The sequence below is a fragment of the Cervus canadensis genome, chromosome 18 (genome assembly GCF_019320065.1).
Source record: "Cervus canadensis isolate Bull #8, Minnesota chromosome 18, ASM1932006v1, whole genome shotgun sequence".
NCBI classification, from domain to species: Eukaryota; Metazoa; Chordata; class Mammalia; order Artiodactyla; family Cervidae; genus Cervus; species Cervus canadensis.
Window position 1 is genome coordinate 61,948,705 of NC_057403.1, and position 25,066 is coordinate 61,973,770.

Sequence of the window (25,066 nt, forward strand, 5' to 3'; positions counted from 1 at the left end):
GGATGTGACTGGTTTGAGGGGGCTGTGTAGGGAGGGGTACCAGAGGAGTTAGAGGTGACTGACTGTCAGACGCAGAGAATTCCCCTGATACCTAGTCATGAGGTGGGTTTCTTTGGCATTCAGCATGAAATTCAGCCTTCACAACCTAAGGGGGGTGTGTGTGTGTGGCCCGCCTGACCATATGCCTTCAGGTTCTCCAGTGATGTCATTGCTTTCTTCCTCCAAGACTCACTAGGGCAGTGTGCTCTAGTTCATCCATCTTTTTATAAGCTGGTGAATATGTAAGAAGATATTCACTTAATTGGGCACGTGATCCTTGCCACGTGCTTGTGATTCTGATGCATCTGAAAAGCTTGTATGTTTGGACATTGTCATTTATCATTTCCTAAGTTGAAATTCCTGATGGATGCTGTGGAATATAGCTTCATTCTAGAAGTATTTCTTGTTATTTTAAGATTGCTTCCTTGTTTTTTATGAAAAATCCTTTGAATTTCATGCCTAGAAACTTTTGTTGTTGCATGTAAGAGCACTGTTCTAAGTATTGGAGAAAAGCAGTAAACAGAACAGACAGCACTTCCACTTTTACAGAGCTTGCATTCTAGTGGGACAAAATGAAAAAAATATATGTTGGGTAATGATAGGTACTGTTTAGAAAAATAAAGCATACTTGGTGACTAGTGAGTCACATGATGGTGGGATCGAATGTTAATTAAAGTGGTTGGCATATTTCTGGGAACGGGAAGGAGTCCCGTGTGACTGGAGCTGAATACATAAGAAAGTGTGCACTAGGAAGTGAGACCAAAGAGATCTAGAAAAGTGTGTTGAACTTTGAATTCCATTTGAAGAACTTTGGGTTTCATTTAGAATGAGATGAGAAGGCAGTGGAGGGTTATAAGCAGAAGTGTGACATGACTTTCCTAGCTTCTGTGTAGCCAGTAGATTATAGGGTTGAGGATGGAAGTAAGGGAACGGTTAAGAGGCTATTGTGATAATCCAGGTATAAGATTATGTTGGTTTAAACCAAGATAGTATCTGTGGGGGTAATGGGAAGCAGCTGTGTTCTAGATACATTCTGAAGGTAGATCCAACAAAATTTGCTGAGCAATTGAATATGATTCATGAGGAACAAGTATAAGTCAGGGTTTTGGAAGAATTGAGTTGTCATTTACTGGAACAGTGTGGAACCTGAGGGGTGGGGTGTGCAAATCAAGAGTTTGGTTTTGAATATATTAAGTGTTAGATGCCCAAAAGACACATCCAAGTAAAGATGTAGAGTAGGTAGATGGATCTATAAATCTCAGATTCAGGATAGAAGTATTTAAAGCTATCAAATAAGATGAGATCTACTAGAAAGTGAGACAGCATATTAAAAAGCAGAGACATTACTTTTCCAACAAAGATCTGTCTAGTCAAGGCTCTGGTTATTCCAGTAGTCATGTATGGATGTGAGAGTTGGACTATAAAGAAAGCTGAGCACTGAAGAATTGATGCTTTTGAACTGTGGTGTTGGAGAAGACTTTTGAGAGTCTCTTGGACAGCAAGGAGATTCAACCAGTCATCCTAAAGGAAATCAGTCCTGAATGTTCATTGGAAGGACTGATGTTGTAACTGAAACTCCAATACTTTGGCCACCTGATGCGAAGAGCTGACTCATTTGAAAAAGACCCTGATGCTGGGAAAGATAGAAGGCAGGAGGAGAAGCGGATGACAGAAGATGAGATGGTTGGATGGCATCACCGACTCAATGGACATGAGTTTGGGTAGACTTCGGGAGTTGGTGATGGACAGGGAGGCCTGGCGTGCTGCAGTCCATGGAGTCACAAAGAGTCGGACATGACTGAGCAACTGAACTGAACTGACTGAAATGAAGAGAGTGAGCATAAAAATGAAAATAACCTGTTTTGCAAATAGAATTAAGCACTGAGGAATGAAGATGGTTGTTAACCCTCTGATAGTGAATCAGTGAAGGAGTTAGAAATTGGACCAAAGACCCCTGCTTCCCGTCACAGAGCTGGTCATTGTGTCCTAGTTCGAAGTATGTGTACACCATCTTACACCTGGAAGAACTTAGTATGCTTCTTAGTGGAGAGATTCAAAGCTCATCAACTTACAAGCATGTTTGTCACCTGATGGTCTCGATGTGCAATGTCTGTCTTCTATCTTTACCTACCTTTTTTTTTCTTTTTTGCCACATCACACAGCATGCAGGTATCTTAGTTCTTAGTCCCCCACCCCACCCCCAGGGATCCAACACATGCCCAGTGCACTAGAAGCACGGAGTCCTAACCCCTGAACCACCAGGGACTTCCTTTTACCTACCTTCCTGATGTCTTTTTCCAGTTCACCATTCTAATTGGTTTCTCTGGCTGATGACATTGTCACCTTAGACTGTGGTAAGGGCACTGTATAGTTTTCCCATATGGCATGTCTTGACCTCTCTTCTTTGCTAGGATCTCAGCTGTTCTCTTCAGCTAAAACCCAGTTCTAGGTTATAGTAACTAAATTTATCATGGTAATCATTTTGAAATGTATAGAAATACTGAATCACTATATTGTATAACAGGAACTAACCTAATGTTGTGGTCAATTATACTTCAAAAATGAACTTATTAAAAAGAGATCAGGTTTGTGATTACCCGAGGCAAGGTGGAGGGAGAGGAAAGATGGATGAAGTCAGTCAGAAGATACAAACTTCCAGTTATAAGATAAATGAGTACTAGGGAGGTAATGTACAACATGATAAATATAATTAACACTGCTTTATGTTGTATATGAAAGAGTAAATGCTAAGAGTTCTCATCAAAGGGGAAAATTTTTTTTCTATTTCCTTAATTTTTAATCTATATGAGATGAGAGATGTTCAATAAATTTATTGTGGTAATCATTTCATGATGCATGTAACTTAAATCATTATGTTGTACACCTTAAACTTATACAGTGCCATATGTCAATTATACCTCAATAAAACTAGGAGAAAAACCCACTTCTAGGTTGCCTTCAAAATAGGGGTATCTACCAGTGGACTTCATTCTGAGCACAAACTTCAAAAACTCGGCGCTGCAATGTGATCCTTTAGGGCCTTTTGATGGAGAACTTGGCTGTTGATTACTTAAAAAATAAAAAATTCCTTCTGCCATGTTTGAAATACTAGAAAGCAGATGGGATGGGAGGGAAAGCATTCAATTAAGTAATCAGTTTAATTCAGTCGCTCAGTCGTGTCCGACTCTTTGCGACCCCATGGACTGCAGCATGCCAGGCTTCCCTGTGTAATTTTATCTTTGAGGAGGACCACGGCTTCTCCTAAAATAAGTAGCCTAAAGCTTGTGCCCAATCAAGATAGCAAAGTATAGCAGAGATATATAGTAATTATCTTTTTTTCCCCTCGAAGAGCAGGGAGATAGGTCTGTTTCCGTGTCTGCTCTGTTATGGAGTATAGTGAAAGCGATAGAAAATTTGGAAACAAAGGGACCTGGTTTGGTCTTAACCCAGGACCAAGTGTCTAGGACCAAGGCCACATTTGTGTTTTCTGTTTGCCTCCAACGTAGGCAAACTGTGATTGGTTGGACTTAAATATGCAATGAACCACATGGGGGATTAATAGATGTGACTATTAATAAATAGTCAACATTTATGAAAAACCTTATTTTACAAAAATGTTAACAACGGCCACGATTTTGGCGCACAGAAACGCACTTTGGGAAGACGCGAGTACAGCGCGACCACAGTGCACTTGCGGGCCCCGCCCCTTTGGGCCCGCCCCCACTGAAGCCCGCCTGCTCGCTATTGGTCGCTCTCCTTGGGCCCGTCGGTTGCCGTGGAGACCACGGCTATGGCAACCAGGAGAAGCCATACTAGGTCGACGCTCTGAAACCGCGTAGGGGCCGCGACCCCGCGCGCCGCTTATGGCGCTCTATGAGCTCTTTGCGCACCCGGTGGAGCGGGGCTACCGTGCAGGGCTCTGCTCCAAGGCGGCGCTCTTCCTGCTGCTGGCCGCCGCGCTCACGTACATCCCGCCGCTGCTGGTGGCTTTCCGGAGCCACGGTGAGTCTGCCCCCCGCCCCGGCCAGTGCGCGCCCCGCGGCCTTCCGTGGCTCCCGCGCCGCCTCCCTGACCCGGATCTCTGCGCCCCGCACTCTCGTTATCTCAGGGTTTTGGCTGAAACGGAGCAGTTACGAGGAGCAGCCAACCGTGCGCTTCCAGCACCAGGTGCTACTCGTGGCCTTGCTAGGATCCGAGCCGGGCGGGTTCCTCGCCTGGAGCACGTTCCCCGCCTTCAACCGGCTGCAGGAGGGTCATCTGCGCGTCCCGCTCGTCTCCGTGAGTGATTCCCGCCTGGGCCCGGCCGCGCAGACTGGGCTGCGGAGGGGATGGGCGGAGGTCGCGGGCGGGCGGGAGGCCCCGGTCCCCGTCCCGGGGGGCCCGGGGTGCGGCTTAAGGAGTCACGAACCCCAGACTCGAACTTCTATTTCCTTTCCTGGGGGCCTGTTTGTTGGTACATTCGGCTTCAAGCCGTCCCCCGCCCCGATGAAGCTGGCTGCTGCTGTCAGCGTCTCTGTTCTCTGCAGTCTCCAGCCCCTGGCATTTCCGTGGGCCTGGACCTTCCTGAGGGAATGGTGGTCGCGGAATTAGTTGTGTGAGTCGCGTTGTTGTTCATTCCCTAAGTCGTGTCCGACTCTTTGGTGGTGGTGGTGGTTTAGAAGCTAAGTCGTGTCTGACCCCTGCGACCCCATGGGCTGTGGCCCACCAGGCTTCTCTGTCCACGGGATTCTCCAGGCAAGAATACTGGAGTGGCCATGCCCTCCGCCAGGGGATCTTCCCGACCCAGGAATCAAACCCAGGTCTCCTGCATTACAGGCAGATTCTTTACCAACTAAGCTGTGAGGGAAGCCCGACTCTGTGAGCCCGTAAACTGCAGCACGCCAGGTTTCCCTGTCCTTCACCATCTCCGTGAGTTTGCTCAAACTCTTGTGCGTTGAGTCAGTGACGCTATGCATCTCATCCTCTGTTCTAGTTAATCATCCCGTTGTGCCGCTGAGTTGTGCGTGCGCCCACTGTCCGCGAGGAAAGGGCAGGCAGTTTCAGGCGGACTGACACGTGGAAGCCCGCAGGCTGTTTGGTTAACCGACCTCCAGAACGTCCTGCTGGCCAGGCCCGCCTCCCTGGGCTCACCTCCTTAGGTGCCGCTCAGTCCTGCTGCTGCCTGGGACTGAAATGAAGCATTTTACTGTCTGTCATGTAGTATCTGGTTCAAGTTAAGTGAGTGCTTCCTTTACAGTCACACCTTTAAACTCACTTTCTGAAAGCATTTTCCTTTGGAAGTAGGAAAATTCTGGATTTCCTTCTTCCAGAGTTGAATCTCTTTAGATATCTGAGATGATGGGCCTACATTCAGATTTCTGTAGCTGAAAAAAAAAATTTTTTCAGACTTTTTCCCCAGTAACTGAATAAAGTGGCCAAAAAAAATTTTTAATGTGATTTGCCATAAATGAATAACCACAAACAAAATATGGTTCTGATTACTTTTTATGATTACTTTAATTTTTTTATAATTATAAAAATGCCTGCTCGTTGAAAATAGTAGAGTTACAGGTACATATAATGACATGAAATTAAAAGCTCAGTTTGGTACATGTATCTAGACTTGATGATTAACCTTCATTTTAAGGTCTGCTAGGGGCTTCCCTGATGGATCAGTGGTAAAGAGTCCGCCTGCCAATGCAGAAGACTTGGGTTTGATCCGTAGGTCAGGAAGATCCCCTGGAGAAGGAAATAGCAACTCACTCCAGTGTTCTCTGGGAAATTCCATGGACAGAGAAGCCTGGTGGGATATACAGTCTATGCGGTTACAGAAGAACTAGACACAACTTAGTGACTAAACAACCGAATATTTCATGATATGGAAAGTTGTAATGGATTTACCAGTTTCCTGTTGGTGGACTTTTTTGTTTTCACTTTTTCACTATTAGAATATTGCAGTGAACAAGATTTTGAATAAATCATACACCTTTAAACATCAAATTGTGAGGAATTGGAGTAGAAGCTGTTTGTTGAATTTGCAAAAATACATAGAAAACTAAGCAAGCAAATAAAATAATTATTAACTCCAGAAAAATAAAAAGGAAAAATAATCAGAGTTATGAATAGGATTTCAGTTCAGTTCAGTCGCTCAGTCATGTCCGACTCTTTGCGACCCCATGAACTGCAGCACGCCAGGCCTTCCTGTCCATCACCAACTCCCGGAGTCTACCTAAACTCATGTCCATTGAGTCAGTGATGCCATCCAACCATCTCATCCTCTGTCATCCCCTTCTCCTCCTGCCCTCAATCTTGCCCAGCATCAGGGTCTTTGCAAATGAGTCAGCTCTTCGCATGAGGTGGCCAAAGTATTGGAGTTTCAGCTTTAGCATCAGTCCTTCCAATGAACACCCAGGACTGATCTCCTCTAGGATGGACTGGTTGGATCTCCTTGCAGTCCAAGGGACTCTCAAGAGTCTTCTCCAACACCACAGTTCAAAAGCATCGATTCTTCGGCGCTCAGCTTCTTTACAGTCCAACTCTCACATTCATACATGACCACTGGAAAAACCATAGCCTTGACTAGACGGACCTTTGCTGGCAAAGTAATGTCTCTGGTTTTTAATATGAATAGGATTTACATAAACATAATTAGGTGAACACTAAATGTTGACTAACCAAAAGAAGAGTTTAACTCTTCTGGGCGGGTGGGGTAGGAAGAGGCAAAGAAAATTAAATCATCCCTCTCTGTGGGAAGACAATAGAGGATGCCTGAAACAGAAATTGAAAAGTGCCAATGCAAATGTTATTTAAAGACTTGAAGGTACAATTCTAAATAATAAAGTAAATGAGGTGAATTTATTTGCCGTGTGGGTGGAAGCCTGCTGGATTTTTTAACAAACATCATTGAACATTTTGATCCTTTAACTGATCAGGTCCTTTAAATTTATTTAAAAAATAGAACTGGAGTACAGACAAATTTCTTTCAGCAGCTCCTCCCTAATCTTCACACATTGCCCATTTATATTCTTATTCGAGGTTTTAATGCCTCTGGGGAAGGTGACTGTTGATGTGAGACCAGCATCAAGGTATGCTTCCTTTTCCCTGTAAACCCACGGTTCCACCCGTGTTTCCTTTCCAACAGTAGAAGCAAAGGTGGTTGTTGTTTGTATTACAAACACACAAAAAATTAACTTGTTAGTTTTACTCTAGGTTAGCTTTCCCTGTCTTTTAAACTTTGGGTAGAAATTTTTTTTCTTTACATTTGTGTATTCTTATCTATCATATTCTCCTGGGTACTTGAGTCTTTAAGAAATAATCATGAAAACTTAAAATAGTCATGAAAACAAGGATACAGCATTAGGTTTCATTTTTGTGTTCTTTTCACTTGTTCGTCCACCATAAACTGGTTTGGCTCCCCAGTTGCTTTACTAGTTAGCCTCTTATCTCTGTGACCAGAAGCCACTCCCTTGAGAGCACTGCCCACCAGGCCCCTACTTCTGGCATGTGTGTGTTGCGATTTTATGAAGCCGAGACTGCTTCTTATTTTTATGGAACCCAGAGCTATCAATGCTCTTTAATACTGGGTAATTTTGCACCGTAAGACATAAAGCCAAAGTTCCTTTTTCTTAGTTTTTTTCCCTCTCCATTCCAAGCCTGTGTCTGTAAGTAAATTATGACCTTATAATTTGCAATCTTTCACAGTAAATTATTTGCTTACTTCCTGATTGACCTCTTGGTTTGAAAATAGTTTGAAATCATGAGATACAAATAAATGAATTAGAAGATATAAGGGAAGTACAAGAAAAAAAGTAAGTAAAAATTCAAGGAGAAAAAGAATAACACAAGAAGTCTACCAGATATTAAACTACACCTTAAAGCTCCAATAAATAAAGTAGTGTGGTTTGTAGAATTGTATAAAATCTGGAAATGAACCCAAATATGACTAAGGTGGCATTTTTAAAAATATATATATATTTATTTATTTGGTAGTGCCAGGCCTTAGTTGTAGCATGTGGGATCTAGTTCCATGACCAGGGATTGAACCCAGGCTCCTCTGCATTGGAAACCTGGAGTCTTAGCCACTGGACCACCAGGGAGGTCCCCTAAGGTGGCATTTTAAATCAGTGAGTAAAGATGAAGCTAGTACTCAGAGATTGTATAGCAGAATTAAAGTCCAGGCCAAAATTAAATTTAAAATATGAAATCACAAAACTACTGAAACAAATGAGTGAAAACTTTTAGATTTCTCAGTATGACGTAAAATCTAGAAGGCATAAAAGAAACTTTTTTGATAAATGCAAGTATATAAAAAATAATTTTAAGAACTGTTGGCCTGGTGAAAACCAAAAGCAAAGTCAAAACACAAAATGACAACTAAGGAAAAACGTTTTACTATTTGTTTCACTTATAAAGGGCTAATTTTCCTAACAGAAAGTGCCTCAGTTCAGTTCACTCAGTCATGTCTGATCCTTTTCGACTCTATGGACTGCAGCACGCCAGGCTTCCCTGTCCATCACCAGCTCTCAGAGCTTGCTCAGACTCATTTCCATTAAGTTGGTGATGCCATCCAACCATCTCCTCCTCTGTCATCTCCTTCTCTTCCTGCCTTCAATCTTTCCCAGCATCGGGGTCTTTTCCAAGGAGTCAGTTCTTCACATCAGGTGGCCAAAGTATTGGAGTTTCAGCTTCAGCATCAGTCCTTCCAATGAATATTCAGGACTGATCTCCTTTAGGATGGACTGGTTGGATCTCTTTGCAGTCTAAGAGACTCTCAAGAATCTTCTCCAACATCACAGTTCAAAAACATCAATTCTTAAGCACTCAGCTTTCTTTACAGTCCAACTGTCACATCCATACATGACTACTGGAAGAACCATAGCTTTGACTAGATGGACCTTGTTGGCAAAGTAATGTCTCTGCTTTTTAATATGCTATCTAGGTTGGTCATAGATTTTTTTCCAAGGGGCAAGCATCTTTTAATTTCATGGCTGCAGTCTCCATCTGAAATGATTTTGGAGCCCAAGAAAATAAAGTCTGTCACTGTTCCCATTGTTTCCCCATCTATTTGCCATGAAGTGATGGGACCAGATGCCATGACCTTTGTTTTTTGAATGTTGAGTTTTAAGCCAGCTTTTTAACTCTGACCAACTACCTAGTTTTAAAAATGGGTAAAGAATATGGACAGTTCATAGAAGATGAAACATGCCACTGAATAAAAAAATCATATGCACAACCTAAAAGTTGAGTTATAATTTACGGCAGATACACTGAGGACTTCAAGCCCTGGAGGCTGCATCTCAAGTAACCCTGAGGAAACTGCTCAGAGGAGGTGAGGGAGGAGCTAGGATATTTTGGATAATTTGCAACAAAGGGCAAGTAGTAGGAACAAGGAGAAAGAAAGAAAGTGAAGTCGCTCAGTCATGTCCGACTCTTTTCGACCCCATGGACTGTAGCCTACTAGGCTCCTCAGTCTATGAAATTTTCCAGGCAAGAGTACTAGAGTGGGTTGCCATTGCCCTCTCCAGGGGACCTTCCCAACTCAGGGATCGAACCTGCATTTCAGGCAGATGCTTTACCTTCTAAGCCACCAGGGAAGATCTTGAATAAAAGAGAACTAGATCTCAAGTGAAGAATTTAAGGCCTTGCTATGTATGGGAAAATGCAAGAATTCGGGCTCACATCCTGAGTTTCCTCAGGACTCACCTTCCATGGTGGCTGTAATAGCTGATGACTGTGATATCCTTTGCTTACTGATATAGCAAGCAATATTCTATTTCTCCACACATCACTCTTAAACATATGAAATCACATTCATAATTAGGGAGATGCAAATTAAAGATAATTGAGATATCTTTTTTTAAAAAAATCTATCAAATAGGCAAAAATTGAGGTTTCCTAGCACTGTGGGCAAGATGCATGCAAGCACTCCTGTATATCAGTGGTGGGAGTTTACATTGTAGAGCATCTTTGAGGAACTGTTTGTCCATATTTGTCAAAATTACAGATTCATGTACCTGTTTCTACTTCTAGTAAGGTATCTTAAGATTTGTGCACACATGTGAAATGACATCTGAAAAAAGCTGCGCGTTGCAGCATTGTCGGTAATATCAAAAGATGGCAAGCAACTTAATATAGTAAGAGAAGACTCATTTTATTTTTTCTTTTTTTAATATAAATTTATTTTAATTGGAGGCTAATTACTTTACAATATTGTAGTGGTTTTGCCATACACTGATATGAATCCGCCACGGGTGTACATGTGTTCCCCATCCTGAACCCCCCTCCCACCTCCCTCCCTAGAAGACTCATTTTAAAAATTGTGTTACATCTACCTAGTGGAACAGATCACTTTCTTTTTGGATGAAGTTAGATTTATATATATGCAGTGCTTAGTTGCTCAGTCATGTCTGACTCTTTGCTACCCCATGGACTGTAGCCCGCCAAACTCCTCTGTCCATGGAGATTCTCCAGGCAAGAATACTAGAGTGGGTTGCCGTGCCCAACTCCAGGGGATCTTCCCAACCCAGGGATTGAACCCAGGTCTCCCAAATTGCAGGCAGATTCTATACCATCCAAGCCACCAGGGAAGCCCAAGAATGCTGGAGTGGGTAGCTAATCCCTTCTCCAGGGGACCATCCTGACCCAGGAATCGAACCAGGGTCTCCTGCATTGCAGGCAGATTCTTTACTAGCTGAGCTACCAGGGAAGCCCGAATTTATATATACTGATACAGAATTACTCCAAGAGAAATTTGTAAGTATAAAAAAAATTGTATATAATATGCTTCCATTTGTATAAAAATAGAAATATATATATATGAATGTGTATATTTACATATTCATACATGCATGCTTCTGCTATCTCTGGAAGAATTCAAAAGAAACTGACAACATTGATTGCTCTGGGGGAGGAACTTAGATTCAGTGGGAGAGAAATCTTTTCACTATTTTTTATTAAACATATTCTTTGACTACCAAAAAAAAATAAATAAATAAATAAATAAATAGCCTTTTGTTCCATGGGAATGTAATATATATTGAAGATTTTTAAGTTACTGATACAGTGACAATTTTTAAAGGAAAAATTTAGAAAGTGCCTTGTTAAAAGCAAATCAAAAAGCAGTAAAAAAAAAAAAAGCATTTAAAAGCAGATAAGTATATAAAATGGCAATTACTTAGGAAAATAGTTTGCAGTTCCTCAAAAAGTTAAACATAGTTACCATGTTTCCCAGTGTCCTTACCCCTAGGAAGTTGTGTACCTCAGAAGTGAGGACAGTCTACACAGAAACTTGTGCACAAATATTCATAGCAGCCTCACTGATAGTAACAGGAACAATTCTAAAAAAGTGGAAACAACTCACACGTCCATCAGTGAGTGAGTGGACAACCAAATGTGTTATTGCCATACAATAGAAGATCACTCAACCACAGAATGGAATGGAGTCATGATACAGGCTACCACATGGGTGAACTTTTTTTACTCAGTGAAAGAATCCAGCCACAAGACAGTACATGTTGTAGGATTCCATTTAGATGAAATGTCCAGAATAGACAAATCTGTAGACAGAATGTAGCTTAAGATTCCAGGGACATGGGGAATTAATTGGCATGGAGGAGAGACAGAGCAAGTGACTGCTAATGCGTATGTGATTACTTTTTGGGCTGATAGAATGTTTTGAAATTGGTGTTACTGGTGACAAGTCACACAACTTTGTGAATACTATAAAATCTACTGAATTGTATTGATAGAAAAAGGGTGAATTTTATGATACGTGAATTCTCTAAGCAGGTAGGCAAAACCCTGGTAATGTGCTTACAAACCATAGTAATAAAAATTGATATAGATTTACTGTGCCTCTGGCATAAGCTAAGCATTTTATCATTAGGTAACACATTTAAATTTGTCTACGTAGTACTTGGCCTTTAACAAGTACTTAGTAAAGTGTTAGCTGTTAATTTTTTTTTACATATTACAGTATCTCTAAGGTTCACAGTAACCTTTTGAGGTAGAGGTTATACCCCCGTTTTACACATGAGAAGAATGAGACTCAGAGAACTGACATAATTTCTGGCTCTCAAGTGAGCAGTCAGGATACAGCTCATATTCCATATCTTGTTCCCTATCTTGTACTCTTCACCCTTAGTGCAGCAAAATGCTTTTCTGACTCTGGATAAAGGGAGACTGACTACAGCCTGTCCAGGAAAGTGCCGGAAAGTGTAAGAGCAGTGGTTTTAGATCAAAGTTTTGACGAAATGCTTGGAGGTGGCTTTGCAGTTGATAACTTGGGGAAATGCCTTGGAAGTCACAAATAGTTCACCTTGGACAGCGTCTCGATGCTTTTCACGCTTGAGAGAAGAAAAAAAGCACAGAATGACCTTTTTCCCTCAACGAGCCTGACTTGATTCTTTAAGCATCTGTGACCTGCAGAATTTGGGACTGAAGGCTGTAGGAGGGTGCAGGGAGACGAGCAGAGCGGACTGGGTGGCAGACGTGTTCTTTCGCGTCTCTGAAATCGCTGTGTCTGCCTGTCGGTGGCGGCGTTGTGCAATAGCTTTTGACTGGAAGACAGGCTTGTCTGGTCATCTTTGCCTATGCATGCGCAAACGTCAGACGTGCCAGCGCCAAAACTGGCAGAAGGGACATGAGCAACTTGAAAGAAAACCCCGGAGGGCCTTCCCTGGCAGTCCAGTGGTTAAGAATCCAGCTCTCAATGCAGGGGACGAGAGTTCGAGCTCTGGTCGGGGAACTAAGATCACACACGCAGGGGACAGCAACTAAGCCCCCGAGCCACAGCTACTGAGCCCTCGCGCTGCGGCTGAAGACCCCGCATGCCACGACTGAGACATGGAGCCCCCCAAAATAAATAGAAGAAGTGTTCTAAAAAAGAGACAATGCTAAAACATTTAACCCTAAGAACCAAATGAGAGGCAAGTAAGGGGAAGTTCAAGAGGCCCTTAAAGGTAGCACATAATTGGAAAGCCTGCTTTAGAACTCAGACCAATGGATTTTATTTCCCTTTGTGAATGTTTTTTTTAAATGCTCTTAACACCGGAGAAGGAAATGGCAACCCACTCCAGTATTCTTGCCTGGAAAAGTCCATGGACAGAGGAGCCTGGCGGGCTGCAGTCCATGGGGTTACATGACTGAGCATGTGCACACGAGGGTGGAGGGAGATGGGTTGGTAGCAATAAAGAGGTAGTACTAAAAAAATAAATTAATTTTTAAAAAAATAAATGCTCTAACACCAGTGGGCTGCATGGTACAAAGGACAAAGCTGCAGAGAAAAGTATGGATAATACTGAGTCAAAAAATGATTCAAAAGAATCAAAACGTAGAGAAGTTTTAATCCCTGGATCAATTTATTTTGCATATATTTTTCTATGTACATAAATATGGTCTATCAATATGCCTAGGTCTAAAAGCTCTTCCAATGAGTATAAAATAAATTCCCTGCTTGATTAGAAAGCACTGTGTCGCACAACAGTTTAACTAGAAGTATTTTTGCTTTTCTGGAGCGAAGTTGTTTCGGTCATGTCTGACTCTTTGCGACCCTGTGGACTGAAGCCTCCCAGGCTCCTCTGTCCCTGGGATTCTCCAGGCAAGAATGCTGGAGTGGGTTGACATGCCCTTCTCCATACCCTTAGATTCATTTACGTATAGGTAGCAAGGATTTTATAAGTCTAGGAGACATGGAGTCGTGGTTCCTACCTTGCTGGAGAACCAAAGACTGGTGTCAGAGAGCATTTTCAGCATAGAAAGAAAAAGGGGGACACCCCAGTGATGACCAGTGCACGGTCAAGTAGACACAGGTGTCAGCCAGGAAGTTAACCTTAAATAAAAGAATGTGACTCCAAAGAATAAAAGGTATGGGACTTCCCTGGTGGTCCAGTGGCTGGAAGTCCGCCTGCCAATGCAGGAGACATGGATTCGATCCCTGGTCTGGGAGGATCCCACCTGCTGCGGGGCAGCTAAGCCCTTGCACTACGACTGAAGCCCTTGCACCTGGAGCCCTTGCTCTGCAACAAGAGGAACCACTGCAATGAGAAGCTCATGCCCTGCAACTAGAGAGTAGCCCCTGCTCACTGCAACTAGAGAAAGCTTGTGCCTAGCAAGACCCAGAGCAACCTAAAGGTAAGTAAATAATTTTTTTAAAAAAGAACAAAAGGTATGAAAACAAGCAGGAGCCAAATAAAATTCCAACAAACTATCAAATAGTGTAGAATCCCTGATAAGGAAAAAATGTTCCAAGTCAGGGCACTCTGAAAACAATGACACTAGTTAAATTCACAGCTACGCTTACAGTCAGATGCTTTGCTGGCTGTGAGGTCTTGTCTCAGCTCCAAACCCACCCCTCTGCTTTGTGGTACTCACGTTGAGATGCTGAAACCCACATTCTCCTCTGACAAATGGCTCCCTGTTAGGTTCTGCCAGTAGGAGGCATGGTAAGCCTTGTTCTGGGAGTGGCAGAAAACCAGAAATTGCAGCCAGGGTGAAGAACCATCACAGGCGTGATGCAAACAGCAGGAGCAAGTCCTTCCTCCAGCCTTATTGACTGGCTTCATGGGTTCTCCCTCCAAGCTCCAAAGGTATCAGCCCTCCTTTTTTGAGGTCTGAGTCGCAGCTCCTTGAGACATCCCAGCTTCTTCCTTTTCTTCTCCAGCCCTAGGTAGTCATCCTGCAAAAAGTGTCCCCTTTTTTGCCTTTTTTCTCCTACTAATGCCTATATTATCAATTATCCCCTATACTAAATTCCCCTGTTAAAATAGCTTGATTTTGTTTCTTTCTTTCTGACTGGACCCTGATCAATACAGTTGGACTGATGGGCATTGACTAGACCCAGCAGTGCCTGCCTGTATTTATCCTATCTATATGTTAGTATTTTCACAGTTATCTGTAGAGGATTAACCTGTTTTAACCCCAGAAGTCTTTGAAATTAGCGTTCTTATTGGCTGTTATAGAATCAAGAGTCAGCAAACTTAAGTCTCAACCCCAGTTCTGTCATTGGGTTCCATACCCTGTTTTGACCTCAGTGTAGTTATATAAAGAGTATGATAGTACCTACCTCTCTAATTATTGCTAGTTATTATTAGTAATAAACTTCTAGGATATGCAGAGGAATGAGACAGGACAATCCATGGATATAGAGATTGCCACAAGTTGACATACACCTTAAAGAAATAGGGTGTGATTTATGACTTCTCTTAGCCAGACACATCCACTAGATTTTATTTACCAACCTTGAACCTGTGTTAAAGAAGGACTAGCTTTGTAGCTTTGTAAAGAAGTACCTACCTTTGTAGCCACTGCATTTTGTATTAAGCTTCATTTAAAGTAATGGAATTAGGGTTTCCCTCATGGCTCAGTGGTAAAGAATCCACCTGCCGATGCAGGAGACACAGGTTCGATCCCTGGTCTGGGAAGACCCCAGATGCTGCAGGGCAGCTCAGCCCGGGCTCCGCAAATATCAGCCTGTGCTCTCGAGCCCGGGAGCCACAGCCGCTGAAGCCTGAGTGCGCTCAAGCCTGCCCTGCGCAGCGAGAGAAGCCAGCGCCGTGGGAAGCCCTCACTCTGCAACTGGAGAGTAGCCCCCACTCCCCGAAGCTGGAGAAAAGCTCGCAAAGCCCCGCAGGCCCAGCACAGCCAGATCAGTAAATACAGCCTTTATAAAAAGCAGGTGGAATTAAATGACTGATCCCATCCGTGGTCCAGGTGATAGCACAGCGATGTAACCCACCTTACCAGCCTCAGGGGAGTGAGAGTCTTACTTGGTGACAGGTCCTCTGTGAGGAGGGCATGGCAACCCACTCCAGTATTCTTGTCTGGAGAATCCCATGGACAAAGGAGCCTGGCGGACTACAGTCCATGGGGTCGCAGAGCTGGACACGACTGAAGTACCTTGGCACGCAGGCACCTCTGTGGGAGAGGCATCATTTGCACGATCACTCATCACCACGGCCCTGTATCAGCCTCGTCTTTCACTGTCTCCAGCTCATGACCTCTGCTCAGCTCCACTGGCCTCATCTCAGCCTCGTAAACACTGACCCACTTTCACCCAGAGCACGTGTGTTTTGTTGGCCTGGATTAGTCTTTCTCAAGATGTTTCTGTACCTCATCACCTCACTTCATCTGACTTCTCGGACAGTCAGGTATTCCTGAATACTTTCTATATAAATTTGTGTTAAATTCTACCCTGATCTCTGATTTTAGCTTGCTTCACTTTTCTTTGTGGCGCTTAGCACTACCTGATGTCAGCACATGTTTACTGACTTACACTCTGCCTCCCTGGCTGGGAATGGAAGCTCCATTATGGCGGGGACTTTGTCCATTTTGTTTGCCACTATATTCCCAGAACCTGAAGCAATGCCTGGCACCTCTGGCACATAGTAGGCCCTCAGAAAATATTTGACAGGCTAATGGGTGGATTTAACAGGTACTGTACCAGATCTCTGTCCTCTGTGAACCTGGAGTAAAAGCATGCTGGTTTTTTTGCAAAAAGATCTTTCATAACCAACATCTGCTCCTTGAGTTTAAGTCTGGACATTTTAGTCCTGGAAACAGGACCAGATTTGAAGTCAGATATGTGGTTTCATATCCTGTCTTTACCAATACTAGCTGTATTCCATAAATCCTTTAATCTCCCTGAGACTTGATTTTCTCATATATGCAATGGGAATAGTAGTTGCTCTGCTTACCTTTGACTGATTGTAAAGGTCAAATGAAATGTGTTTCTCTCCCTCTGAGACTGTATGAGAGTCCAGATTCTTCTGGCATTTCCCTTCTGGCCACTGTCCTTCTCTCTCGAAAGTTGTTGATCTTGTCTTCCTGTATAACCCTCAAGATCCAGAAAAGCTATGGATCCACCACAGAGAGGTAACCCGACTTTGTCTTCCAAGTCTTCCCAGATATCAGCTGGAAAAAAAAAATGCTCAGGAAGACAAGGCAGCCTCTTTTCCGTCCTACTCATAATTGCTGATACATAATTGCCTCGGTAACCTGACCATCAGCCCTGGAAACAGATATCCCTGTGTTGCACCTGCAAAGCCGACGGAACGAGACAGAGAAAATAGTATCCAGCAGAAGAGAGAGGGTAGACTTCTCTATAACAAGGCCCAGGATAAGGACATTATTGTCTAGAAGGAAAGAAATGATTGAAAGGTTCTGAAAACTGAGATAACTCCATCTCAAGCGACCTTATTAGCCTGAAAAAGAACAAAGAGTCTCTTCCCCCACATAAAGGTATGGAGGAAAACCACATGACTCAGTAGATGGGGAATTCAGGGGGGAGTATGCTGATACACCATCACGGAATCCTCTGGGAACCTACAAACAGGCTCGGTTGTAACGAGGTCCAGAGTTGCGCCATGGAATCATGTCCCCAGTGATTATATCTCAGTGACCATCTCTCCTGCTCGTCCTCTTAGGGTCACTGTGAGGCGAGACTGGATTCTGGCAGTTTTTTATGAGCAATGATTTGTCTTTCTCCCTCCTTGGATCTCTGTTCTTACTGCTTTCATGTCCCTAATTTATAAAGTACCTATGGAGTCTTACTGCCTTACTGATTTTACTTAGCTTTCTTTTTCATTGTACTGATTGGTACTAAAAGATGCACTAGGTTTTAAAGCCCTGACATCAATCCAACGTTGAGAATCTGAAGCAAAGACATTGTGGTTAAAGAACATATAAACAGAGCCTGCTGTTTTTCTGCTGAGTCTGTTTGGGAAATGCAAAATGATTGGAATTTTTTCAAAATCTGTTCTTAGGTGCTATTTAAACCTTCCCTACAAACTCAGGCATATTTCTTAAAAGGAAAGAAAACACCAGCAACAAAACAAAAAAGATCAAATGAGACAACTGAAAAAGAATAATGCATCCAGATGTTACATTGCTTTTATTGCCGCTTCCAGGTCCCAACCAGTTTGGCCCTAGAATATTTGAGAAGTACAAGTGTGCAGTTCAGGGCTGTGTCTCTTTCCCCAGTATTGATCCACCTATAACTATTTAATGTTCTCTTTTTCCTTTCGGTGAGAGATACAATGCCTGTGTGTGGCAGAGTCACTGTGTATGTCCAGCATACTCCAAGCTGTGGAGTCCTCCTGGACTTATTAAGGACCAGGGTCATCAGCCTTTTTTGGACTTCCTAGGCTATGTGGAGTCCTCCTGGACTTATTAAGGACCAGGGTCATCAGCCTTTTTTGGACTTTAGGCTAGAGAAGAAGACAGGAACCAGGACGGGAAAATGGATGTGCTGCGCTTTGAGCTGGAGCTCCCCCTGCAGCCCACGGAGCAGGTTCTAGGCGTGCAGCTCATCCTGACTTTCTCCTACCAGCTGCATGTGAGTTATCTCCCTTCTGTCTTTCTTTTTTTCATAGTTTTATTTTTCTTTTTTTACTATTTATTTATTTTTAGGCTGTGCTGGGTCTTCGTTGCTGTGCGTGGGGTTTCTCTAGTTGCGGTGAGCGGGGGCTACTCTTCCTTGCGGTGCGAGGGCTTCCCATTGCGGTGGCTTCTCTTGGTTTGGAGCACGGGCTCTTGCTTTAGTTGCTCTGCAGCATGTGGAATCTTCCTGGACCAGGGATCGAACCCGTGTCCCCTGTATTGGCAGGCAGAGTCTTACCTACTGCACCACCAAGGAAGTCCTCCCTTTTGTCTTTCAATAGAACAGGGCCCCCCTTTCTGATTTCTGGGAAAACTCGCACTGCAGAAGACTCTTTGCAGAAGTGTCATTTAGGATTTAGCCGCCAAAGCTAAATTTGAATGTTTTTGTGGCGGTCACATTAATTTCCACGAGCTATTAATAGCTCCAGGGGTTCTGGGCAGAGCGCTTCCTGCATGGCTAAGCTTGGCACTGGGGGGATGGCTTAGGCTTCAACCACAGATGGGTGATGCTCAGAACCCGCAGCCATTCGGATCTGACTGAAATTGATATGGTCTCTCTTTCTAATGATTTCAGAGGATGTCGACATTCGTGATGCAGAGCATGGCATTTCTCCAGTCCTCCTTCGCTGTTCCGGGGTCCCAGTTATATGTGAACGGAGACCTGAGGCTGCAGCAGAAGCAGCCCCTCAGCTGTGGTGGCCTGGACGTCCGGTACAATGTAGGGACACTTCCTCCTGCCGTCTCTTTTGCTTCTATATTGTATTGTTTATCAAGTGCTTTGAAGAGGGAGCAAGTAACATTGGAAATAGCACTTCTCTGTGAGTGGCAGAGAAAAGGATCTCTGAGGAATTCTTTCCGTGAATCCTTTTGAAATATGGAGACAGATATCCCTGTTTACATCTTAAAAAGAGAGGGAGAAGAATCTTTGTCTTTATCTAAGAATTGAATTGTTTATAGTTTTGGGGTATGCAAGCACACACAGTGTATTTCAGGTGATCTTTCTCAGTTCACGTTAAAGATTTGAAAAAGCCTACTAATCACTGTTTGCTAAGCTTGTAAGATGGGCCAGCCTGAGTTAACAGGGGTGAATACATCGTCTCATTCAGTCATCACAGCAGCCTCATGAGACACCTTCAGTTGCCGTCCCTGCTCTCCAGCTGTGTGTCCTGGCACCGTCCCCCTTGCTCCTTTCTAGCCCTGGGGCCCATTTTGCTGTCCCTCAAACCTACGAAGCAGCTCCTGCCTCAGGGGTTTTGCACTTAACTCTTCATCTAGCAAGTATCCACATCGCTTACCCTACTGCTCCGTCTGGTCCCTGTTCAAAGCTCCTGAGCACAGTCCTTCCTTGACACGCCTTCTAAAGAACATCCACCTGTCCCTCCATCATCCCTCACCCAGGTTTACTCTTCTTAACCTTCACCTGAAATATTAAAGGGAGGTTTCCAGTTTGTTCATTTGCTATCTCCCTTAGTGGTAAAGGGGCTTCCCCTGTGGCTCAGCTGTAAAGAATCCGCCTGCAATGCGCGAGACCTGGGTTCGATCCCTGGGTTGGGAAGATCCCCTGGAGAAGGGAAAGGCTATCCCTCCAGTACTCTGGCCTGGAGAATCCCATGGACTATATAGTCCGCGGGGTCACAAAGAGTCGGACACGACTTTCACTTTGAGCGATGAAAGCTCTGTTGTCTTCTGTGTTCTCTCGCCCCAGCACTTAACACAGTGACTGCCCAGGTATGCACTCAGAATTGATGAGAGAACGAACTCTCATTTCACACATGAGGAAACTGGAGCCTATAGGGATTGATTAATTTCCCCAAAGCCCCCAGAGCCATGAACGGTCTGTCTGAGACCAGGACTCATACATGCGATCACTCATCGCGAACCTTCATGTTATCACAAGGAGACCCATATAAGTTGGGCTACTTTTGAAACTTAATAGGAAATGTTATCAGTTACTATAACCAGGACTGTCCCAGATAAAATTCATGGTCACCATAACCATAACCATTATCAACATACTATTTTTTTTTAACAGGAGGGACTATAAAATATAAATTTAATGTGCTGTGCTTGGTCGCTCAGTCTTGTCCAACTCTTTCTGACCCCATGGACTGTAGCCCACCAGGCTCCTCAGTCCATGGGGATTCTCCAGGCAAGAATACTGGAGTGGGTTGCCATTCCCTCCTCCAGGGGATCTTCCCGACCCAGGGATCAAACCCAGGTCTGCACACATTGCAGGTGGATTCTTTACCATCTGAGCCACCAGGGAAGCCCGTGTAATGTCAGCAGGAATGTGATACTAGAGAACTGCTCTCTCACGTCTTCAAAGGATTATGTACTTATTACTATGTGTGCACTTTATCCGCTTTCCATTTCTGCATTTCAAAGAGATCTATTCGGGAGCATCCAGACAAAATCAAGAAAAGAGACAAAGGGGTTGAAAAATGTAGTCTCTTAGAAAAAATTAGAAGAATCATTTCTCCCGTTGGAATAGAGAGGGGAATTAATATAAGTAGCTTTAAAACCCGTGAAAGATGGATATTGACCCCTTGTTTCCTTCCCTCTAGAAAGAAAGACTGAAAGTAAATGACTTAAATTGTTTCAAAAGAGTTCATTCATCTTTGAAGAACAGATTATCCATGCTGGAATAGGCCCCCAAGCGCAAGAGAGTGGTCTCTGAGATCAGCCTGGGTGGGAGCGGGGGGTAGAAAAACCAGGAGCGCAAGTCGCTTGCATGCTCATACCACCTGCTCACACCACGCCCTCCCGCCGCGTCCCAGGTGTCCGTCATCAACGGGACCAGTCCGTTTGCCAGTGACTACGACCTCACCCGCATTGTTGCTGCCTATCAGGAAAGGAACGGTGAGTCCTGTGGACAGCTCTTCCAGCTGCTTCTCAAGGACTTTGCAGGTTAATGAGGGTATTGGAAAGAAACAGAATTAGAGCCCTTGTCATATCAAAATGTCAAAACCAGTGAATGCTCAGCTATGGAAGGTGAACAGGTTGCTCAGAATTTGTTCGTTTTCTCCTGATCCAGAGACCTACAACCTAACCATCCCCTCCACTGCTCCTCTGGTCCGGCAGGTTAGTGCCAATTCACTGCCATATTCGTCCCACTGCTGGTTTCGTGGGTTTATGCGTATAGATGCATAAGTTGCTTCCCACAGCACACCTGTGAGAAAAGCCAAAGACAGGTTGCTCTCCACAGTGTTCAGATGGAAACAGGGAACGCGAGTGACTCGCCGCATGTCAGCAGCTGAAGAAGGAGAAAGTACCCAAGATTCTGGCTGAAAGGCAGAGGGTGCCCAGGGCCTCTGAGAGGCAAGACCTGAGTGCTTGCCTGGCTCAGCATTTCTGGCTGCTTGGTGGTCTGAGGTTTCCTCTAAAGGAACCTAAAGCATTACTTGGCAACCAGACATCTTAGATACAATACACAGACATTTAACAAGTCGGGACCGCAATTCCAGTATTTCTTTCTGGTTTTATGTAATACATGAGCAGCTTTATTCCAAAAATAAAGGAATTTTAGAACATGACTTAAAAACATTTATCTGCAAATCAACTTTTCTCCCTTAATTCCTTCCAGTTGTTGTCCATATGCAGAGTTTTTATACAGCTCCTGTCACAGTTTAGAGACAGTTTTTGTCTTCTGTACTTTGTAATATAAATATGTCCCCCACACGGCAACAAAGTTTTCATTGGTTTTCTCTTTAGAGGTAACATAGTATTCCTTTGCTTAGACAGTTGTAGAACACAGACTGTTTTTAAGGTCCTTTGACAAGGGTTTTAACAAATTCTATGTGAGCAGCTTTGAACATTCGATGTCTCTTTCCTTTTGAATTATTTCTCTGGAATGTGTTCTGAAGTGCAGAGTTGGCCTGGGAGGTCAGAGTATTTTATAGCCCTCAATATTTTACTGCCAAAGAGAGCATTCATGGATTAACTCCTCATTGTGTTGCAGTAACCACCATCCTGACTGACCCTAGCCCCATCTGGCTGGTGGGAAGGGCTGCAGAAGCTCCATTTGTGGTTAATGCAGTCATCCGATACCCCGTGGAAGTCATTTCATATCCTTTCTGTTAAAGGGCCAACAGTAGCTGGGTTTCAAAAAAGAGAAGGATTCCTCAGATGTCTCAAGAAGGAACAGATGTGGGAAGCCTCAGACTGGAAATTGCTGCAGTGGTAGTCCCCCACAAATGACTCTGTCTGTCTGCAGTTCATACGGGAAAAAAATATTCATTTCCTGTTCATATGTCCTTTTGAGCAATTCTTCTAGGTCAGAATCATACATATTTATATCTTAATAATCTTTGATTGTCTCTTTTATCTTAAGGGTATTTGAAACATTTTTTGTGATTTTCTGTATAAACTAACCCTTTGGTGTAACATGTATATAGAAAATGTCATCTGTGACTCCTTAACTATTGGTACTTATCTACCAGGATTCTGGGAAATGATAAAGTTCGCCTGGATCCAGTATGTCAGTATCCTGCTTATCTTCCTGTGGGTGTTTGAAAGAATCAAAAGATTTGTGTTCCAAAATCAGGTGGTGACCACAATCCCTGTAACAGCTATGCCCCAGGGAGAACTGTATAAGGAGCATTTATTGTAAGAAGACCCTTTCTGAAAACTCTTAAGCAAGACCGTGGCCACCTCGCTGTTGTCTTCTGAGAACTGCCATCTTACGAAATTTCTGAAAAGAGTCCATGGACACTTGCCCCCATGTGTGCTTTTCCCATCAGAGACAAAGAACAATCCTTTCTAATTTTCCTCTACACAAATTCTATATCTCCTAAGCATCTGCAGAGATAATCAGGGACTAGTTTGTAGAAATGTTTCTGAGGGTTCCCCAAGGCTATAATTTGCTTTTGTTTGTGTTTTTCGCCTCAGACTTGGATCTCCAGAGGAAACTACAGTCAGTTCAGATAGCTTGGAAAGAGTCCCATCTCTGGTGAAGCAAAGACTTTTCCTCTCTTGAACTGAGAAGCATGCCGTGTGTTTCTTCCCCCTGTTGTAAACCAGGTTTTCCTCTTTGCAGGGCTCTCTGGGGATAGATACGCAATCATCAGCAGTTTCCACTCCTGGGCGTCTAAATTTCTGCTCAGCACTGGTTTCTAGAACTAAGAGGCCTTTAACCGGCGATCTGGAGGGGGAGAGGGGAGCGCTCGGGGCACATGTGCGCGCGGGCGGGCGCCGTGAGGACACGCGGCCCGGCGTCCACCTGCCGCGTCGAACAGACGGGGGTCTGTGGCAGCCCTGCCGAGCAGCCCTTGATCCCGCCCGCCGGGGCGGCTCTTGGCCTCCGGCTGAGCCCCTGGAATAGCAGGCCGCGGTCAGCAGGGCTGCTGCAGGCACAGGCCCTCAGCGACAGCGGGGGAGTGAGCCGTGCAACAACAGGTCCTTTCTCCCTGGCCCTCGCCCAGCAGGCTGCCCACTTGCCACGCTTCCTCCTCGACAGCCCTCCCCCGCTTGAAAAGGACTCCGGCGACAGAGGAGCTGTTGTTGCTATTGGCTCCTGCCGCCTGACAACCACAGAGGTTACTTGGAGGGCTAGCGGGAAGCCCGCGACTTGAGTTTCCTCTGCCTCAGGAACGGGGTGCCCATCACAGAGGGCCGCTTTGGGGAGGACACACAGGAGCCGGGGGGGCGCAGAGGATGCCAGCCGCGCAGCCCATTCCGGGCCTGGCCGTCAGCGGAATAAGACGCAGTTCAGCTGGATCACCCTCGTGACTCTGAGCGCCTGCCGCAGAGACACGGAACGGGCCTCTGTCTTGAGTGGACCAGGGATTTTCCATTCACACTCTAAGGACCGCTGGAGCTGCTTTATGACCCCCTGCTTTCACTGGCGGTGGAAGGACACGCCCTCTGAGATCCGCACTTAACACCCGTCCACACACACCTCTTGAGTTTTTATTTCCAAGGCACCTTTTCTTCCAGGCTGACCAAATTAAGGACTTTGGAAACAAAGCTGTTTTGAAGTATTTAAGCACAAAAAGATCCTAACACTGGTCCCTCTGCCTTTTAATATTTTGAGCTGTTTATATGCCTAGAGTTGTTGTTGTTTTTTTTCTTCCCTGAGATTTAAATAAAAAAGAGTTTCTGGTTTGAATCACCAAAAAGGTAATGAAATGTGGAAAGAGAGCTGAAGATGTATCTCAACACGGCTTTGTATTTTATTAAATTATTTTTCATGCCAAACATGTATAAAGAACCATGATGTTTTGTAACTTTATAATTAAAATGTTCAAACTGGAAGGTTCCATGTGGCTCTTCGGAGGGGCAGGGTATTTGGAAAAGGGAGGATGGGAAGGGCAGAAGTTGTGCACACTTCTCCTTACTCACCAACAGCCTTGTTTTGCCAGGGCTCTGCCCAGAGACTTTGGAGCTTTTGTTAACTCTTTGGCAAAAGCCTTCTGGCCCCACCCCAAGTAAATGTGAGTTTTTGGTGGAATCCACATGGCATGTGAAAATCACAGGCTGGAAAATTACAACTGCTTCTGGTGGATACCAGATTGTTTACAGATCAGATGTTGGTGGCTTCTGAAGATGAACCACACTGTATAGTTGCAGGGAAAAGGTGGGAAATATACAGAAGTTTATCAACTGGGCTGTAACCCATAGCTGTGTCAGGGTCTAAGACAATATTTGGCAGGGTGGAATCTCTTATCTTGTCAAA

At 44.2% G+C, this 25,066-nt stretch overlaps 1 protein-coding gene across 1 annotated transcript; it reads left to right on the plus strand.

Moving 5' to 3' along the window:
* The first annotated feature begins 3,806 nt into the window (after positions 1-3,806).
* TMEM231 (transmembrane protein 231) lies at positions 3,807-24,645 on the plus strand. The gene is made up of 7 exons (XM_043435345.1): positions 3,807-4,041; positions 4,148-4,317; positions 18,221-18,349; positions 18,968-19,111; positions 21,171-21,252; positions 22,352-22,457; positions 22,822-24,645. Exons 1-7 carry the CDS (start codon positions 3,903-3,905, stop codon positions 23,000-23,002), a joined length of 951 nt encoding a protein of 316 aa, XP_043291280.1. The 5' UTR covers positions 3,807-3,902; the 3' UTR covers positions 23,003-24,645.
* Positions 24,646-25,066: the final 421 nt, after the last annotated feature.